Source organism: Alosa alosa, chromosome 4 (genome assembly GCF_017589495.1).
Source record: "Alosa alosa isolate M-15738 ecotype Scorff River chromosome 4, AALO_Geno_1.1, whole genome shotgun sequence".
NCBI classification, from domain to species: Eukaryota; Metazoa; Chordata; class Actinopteri; order Clupeiformes; family Clupeidae; genus Alosa; species Alosa alosa.
Window position 1 is genome coordinate 4,644,939 of NC_063192.1, and position 6,000 is coordinate 4,650,938.

Here is a 6,000-nt window from a genome sequence, read left to right on the forward strand (position 1 = left end):
TCTGTTGTGTGTGTCTGTTGTGTGTTTCATGTGTGTGTGTGTGTGTGTGTGTGTGTGTGTAGCTTTGGACAAACAGTAGTAAGTGTGGGGGGTGTGCTTAAGTGGTGTACCTCACCTTAAACACTGTATGTGTGTGCGCTTGAATGTGATTGAATGTGTGTGCGTGTGTGTGTGTGTGTGTGTGTGTGTGTGTGTGTGTGTGTGTGTGTGTGTGTGTGCGTGTGTGTGTGCGTGTCCAGGCTGGTTTTACTGCCATTAGGCTGCATAAAGCATCAATTATTCAGCTCCATCTGCAATATTCAACACACTACACTTCCTGAGGCTGGGTAAGCCTGACCTGTGCTCACACACACACAAACACACACACAAGCGCACACTACACTTCATGAGGCTGAGGGAGCCTGACCTGGACTCTTGATCTCCTCCTTACACACAACACAACACAACAAGAACACACACACACACACACTCTCTCTCTCTCTTTCTGACTTGAGAGGGATATTGGTCTTATCTCAGACTTCTCCAACTGACCTGTGGCACGTTGCCTGTTGCAGTCTAAACCTTTGGTATACTGTGCTGGTACAGTGACTGTTTTACCAGTCATCTAAATGAGTTATGTGGTATGCATGCACAGTATCCAAAGGTATAAAGTGTACATGAGCCCTTCTTATGACCCCTCTGCACTCAGGGGGCCTTTGAGAGCTGCATTATCTGTCTGCTGGAAGAGGAAGTGAAGGGTTGGCTCTGGGGGTCAGAGTGTGTTTTCTCCTCTGACCACCAGGGGAGCTGAGGAGCAGGCTCAGGTGGAGACACATTTTGCCTACAGTGCCATCTGCTGGACAAAAGCAACCATGCAGTTGAGGTCTTGCTTCCCTAGGCGTTACAGCTTACACTCTGGCTTTGTCTTGTGTTGTCTTGAACCCACTTTTGCTTGATGCACGATGTATGTTTATGTATTTTCTATTGGCTATTGGCTTTTCATTTTAATTATATTTTAAATTCAATTCAATCTACTATTATTTTTGTATGAATTGTAAAGGAACAGATAATGTGTCCAAAAACACGTTCTTCAGTATCACCCCAACACAGTAATTGTAAAGAGTACTACGCTCTTCAGCATCACTCCAACAAAGCACCAAACACAAAGATTCACTTCACAAATATATTTCAGAAACACATATGATTGTCTCACTGTTTGCTCATGTAAATGGTAACCGGCTGGTCCATAGCTGTGCAGTATGTGCACTGGTAAATGACACCTTGAGAGTAGCGCTGGCAAGAGAGCTAGCGGCCTGGGCGCTCAGTTCGATCGGTAGCATGCTCGACCTTCGATCCGAGGTGCTGCTGTTTGGGGGTCAGCGTCCGGGCGTGTGCAAGGCTGAGCCTTCCATTTCTACACAACGCAGGTTATACTGGCTCCCATTCTTCTGTGCCTACTCCGGCAGCTTGACCCACTGCCTCACACGAACAGCATGGACACAGAAAGCCACAACACAGTTATTGGTTTAAATGCCGTCAGTTTGTATGGAAACACAGAAGAAAACACATACAGACTTGGCCTAATTAAGAGTTCAAAATGTATTCATACACACAGACTATGCAAAACTGACTGCTTCACTTGTGTATGTGAGCATGTGTGTGTGTGTGTGTATGTGTATGTGTGAAAGAGAGAGAGAGAGAGAGAAAAAAGAGAGTGTGTGTGTGTGTGTGTGCTGTCTGTGTGTGACATTCTCCGCCTCTCTGGGATGTCAGATGTGTGAGTTGCACGGACAGCCAGTCACTTCTAATTCTCGGCTCCCTTTGACAGCCCATTGGGGGCCTGGGTGATTGACAGGTCAGGCAGGAAGTAGGTGGCATTCTGGCGAAGACAGCAAAGAACAGTGATCGTCTGGGGAGGGAGGAGAGGGATTTACATCTTCATTTGTGTGTGTGTGTGTGTGAGTGTGTGTGTGTGCATGCGTGCATGTGTGAGTGAGTGAGAGCGTGTAAGTATATGTATCGCATGTGAGTGTGAGTGTGTTAATGTGTGTGTGTGTGAGAGAGAGATGTCTTGGGAGGGGGAGAAGTGAAGTTTTCCCCTTAGACACACTGAGCTCCATTAGCATGTAAAAGACCCCTCACCACGCAACAGAGCTTTTTGTTCTTTGTCACTTTTGTCACTTTGAAGCCCACTCTCTCTGTGTATATGGATGCATGTGTGTGTGTGTGTGTGTGTGTGTGTGTGTGTGTGTGTGTGTGTGTGTGTGTGTGTGTCTGTGAATGTGTGTCACTTTGAAGCCCAGGAACACTGACACTCTCTCTCTCTCTGCCATGTCCTGCAGCCAATCAATATTTCATTAATTGACAGGGCTCCTAATTGACAGGTCCCTAACTGCCTTGGCTGTTCCTCTGCATGGGTAATCTCAGCGGGCGGCCCTGTGCTGTGTTACCCAGCTTTCTTGCGGCATTTTGGGCAGGCACGCCCACTTTACCTCGGAGTACTTGAGAGTACCCCGAGGTGGACGTACAACCTTACAACAAACATGGCTGCGCCCATAGTTGAGATGAGATGACATGTATTTTTTTGGCATATGTACTGTGTTGGTCATGTTAATGTTGATGTAATGCTCTTACACACTAGATTACATTGCTGCTTCAATCCAGTCACCAATTCATGCATTGCATGGTCTTGCTGTGCCTGCAATACAATGTAACAATTTGTTTTCCAGCCATTTAGCTAGAGGCTACATGTAGCACAAAACAATAACAATGACTAATGACAACAAGTGCAACGGTAACCCCCTCTGCAAGATAAATTATGCTTTAAGCATATAATCTACATATTCATGCTTTAAACATATTTTCTACATATTTATAGGCCTACGCCTATATTTTCACCTGAATACATGCAGAACTGCTAGTTTGATCAATGGTGAGGATGTGCACTCACATTTTCATTCTATATTGATCTTTGCACACAGCTTCACAAGCCCTGGTTCTACATGTAGGGCTCAGTTGTGTTTCTAAGTGATATCAAGTGATCTAGAGGGCTGAAATGTGGTCAGTTCAGAGATGCTTGTAATCTGGCAGAAAGAAAAAAATATTCTAGCCTTTGTAACTCTGTGTCAGTACATCACACAGTTATTTTAACTGTTTCCTACAGGTTCTCAGCTTTCTATAGAGGTCAAACATGTGATGGTAGGCTCCAAAAGAGGTGGGAACAATGCCCTTGTAAATAGACACAGTGCAATTTCAGGCAAAACTTGAAATTTGTATTGGAATGCATGTGGTTAAATAAAGTTTGTGGTTAATTGTGAATTAGACTAGCAGTTGTTCATCTGTTCACTGTTATTGGCAACATCAGCTGGTATCCTTTTTCAAGTTTAGGCCAAATATTTTGCTATATATGTTAATGTTTTAAATTATGTGGTGCCTGAACATCACCTGGTATCCTTTTTCAAGTTTAGGCCAAATATTTTGCCATAGGTCAATGTTTTAAATTCTATGGTGCCTGCGCATGCGCCGAGTGATCGCACTTCCGGATATGGTAACGCCGTTTTGTACATATCACTATGATGCACTTTGCGAAGAGCCTGAGAGGTGTTAAGAAGACTTTGAACATTTCTCCTTTTCAACAGTTTGTAGACTGCCACCAATTGAACATGGGCAGCCTTCCGCCCGAAAACAGGTCCATTCATTCTGATAATATTGAGGAAGTTCACAGCGTTCCAATGAATGTCATCATCCGACCCATTCCGTCGGTTTTGGACGAGAACAAAGTTCAGAGTCTCATGAACACGATACAGGTAAGTAAGTTAGTCTAGGCCACTTCCCGTGACAGTCCAGGCTACTCTAACAATGTTGCCGATTTGGCCATAAAGATCACTTTTATAGGGTCCAATGGGTGAGCCTAACGTAAAGTCATTGTCATTGTCAACGATTAGTATCTATAGATGACGCACATCATCGGGCTCTTCTTGCTATTGGATGTAAACATTGGATGTAAAGAGCAACATTTAAGGGTCATATAGCCGAATTGATTTAGGCTTGTTTGCAAAGTTAACTTTGACTGTCTAGTATCCTAGTTTATGATAATGTATGCCATGCTACAATGTTATAACTGTCATCTCCTGACGCGTGTTTGTGTAATTACCTCCACAGGAAACGCTGGACATGCGTACAGTTCCCCCCATTGATGTGCTGTGGATAAAGGGGGAGAGGGGAGGAAACTACTTCTACTCGTTCGGAGGATGTCACCGCTTCGCCGCCTACAAGAGGCTAAATATGGAAACTATTCCAGCAAAAATAATCAAGTCAAACATATCCGACCTGCGCACGTACTTAGGCGCGTCCACACCAAACCTGCAGTGAGGTGAACTGTGACTGTTAAACGTCTGGGTACCGAAGAAAGAGCTTGTAGTCAACACCAGGACCACGTATCATTCCACGGACATGAGCATAGACTCTACGTTTAGTAGCCTGCATATAAAAATATAATTTATTTTTCAAGAAAGGACATTATTTTCAACTGACAGTGCTGTAAAGTCAAATATCCACTAGGTGAAGATGTTACTCCACAACGTTTTCAGATGTTTGTCATGTTGTTAGGCCTACACTAATTTCCATAACTTTTAATATATTTTAAATTATAAAAAATCAGACTAAGTGCAATTCCCTTCCTCGTGTCTTTGGCGACCACACCACACCAGCAATAAGGTATTCAGTATTGTGACATTTGTGTGACACTTGTAACATTATGACATTTGGAAGTTGCTTTTGAGGCTTAAAGAAACTTCTCCATTTTTCAAAGCATCAGCGGCCATAGCCTGTATGCATATGGACAGAGAGGTGTAGCTTGCAGTAGACACTTAAAAGCAACTCTGTGTCATTCCTTTGCCTTAAAATTATGGGTTCAATGATGGGTTCAAACTCATTTTGATGATGCACAGATTTATAATAGGCAGAATAATGCGCCTGAAACTCCTGGTATTAGCATACACTGAGTAGCTTTGTTGCTGCATACTGAACATTACCCTTCTTGCAAGTTTTCGACATAAATGGGAACTTGTGTTGCTCTCATCATCCGACCCATTCCGCAACACAAGTTCCATAAATGGGATACACGTAACACGTAATGGGATACCATAAATGGGAACTTCTGTTGTGTTGCTTTACATCACAAACCTGTTCACATCACTTACTTGTGGGGCAGCCGTGGCTTACTGGTTAGGGTTTCGGGCTTGTAACCGAAGGGTTGCCGGTTCGATCCCCAACCAGTAGGAAAAATGTGGGCGGGGGAAGTTGCTGAGCACTGCTCTCCTATGCCCACATCCACGACTGAAGTGCCCTTGAGCAAGGCACCTAACCCCTCACTGCTCCCCAAGCACCACTGTAGCAGGCAGCTCACTGCTCCGGGTTAGTGTGTGTTTCACCTCACTCTGTGTTCACTGTGTGCTGTGTGTGTTTCACTAATTGGGATAAATGCAGAGACCAAATTTCCCTCACGGGATCAAAAGAGTATATACTTATACTATATACTTCTATACCTCACAGTCCCTCACAAATGAGTTCCAGATTATTTGCCATATTTTAGGTAGGTTTGTTCATTTATTTTCACATACGGTATCTTGTTTCTTCTTACTCATACATTGACTCTTTTTTTATGTGGTAAATTTTTTTTTTTAGATCAGTTTAGCACAGTAATGAACATGTAGGCCTAAGGACACATATCGCTGTTACGTGTTTCCATATCCCTAACACTAACGCATATCCCTAACGTGTTTCCATATCCCTAACGCTAACGCATATCCCTAACGTGTTTCCATATCCCTAACGCTAATGGATGAAGGGGCCTACAACATGACTTGGCTGCTGCTGACTGTTGCTATGTGACCTAACCCTTTATAGTGGATTTACACTGATACAACACTTTATTGGACTGCTACAGCATTTAATAGTGGATTTGTTCCAAAACAGTCCTTTATATTCGACATCGCCTGGCAGCATTTTATAGTAGACTTA

General features: G+C 43.5%; 1 protein-coding gene across 1 annotated transcript; it reads left to right on the plus strand.

Annotated features, from left to right (window-relative positions):
• The first annotated feature begins 3,521 nt into the window (after window positions 1–3,521).
• srxn1 (sulfiredoxin 1 homolog (S. cerevisiae)) lies at window positions 3,522–4,807 on the plus strand. The gene is made up of 2 exons (XM_048241656.1): window positions 3,522–3,785; window positions 4,141–4,807. The coding sequence occupies exons 1-2, from the start codon at window positions 3,552–3,554 to the stop codon at window positions 4,348–4,350; spliced, it is 444 nt and encodes a 147-aa protein (XP_048097613.1). The 5' UTR covers window positions 3,522–3,551; the 3' UTR covers window positions 4,351–4,807.
• Window positions 4,808–6,000: the final 1,193 nt, after the last annotated feature.

What these genes read in the sequence shown, in the direction of transcription:
- srxn1 (XM_048241656.1), top strand. Translation starts at nt 3,552, where the DNA reads ATGATGCACTTTGCGAAGAGCCTGAGAGGTGTTAAGAAGACTTTGAAC. An exon ending in GTCTCATGAACACGATACAG is followed by an intron (nt 3,786 to 4,140) that starts GTAAGTAAGTTA and finishes TTACCTCCACAG; the next exon opens with GAAACGCTGGACATGCGTAC.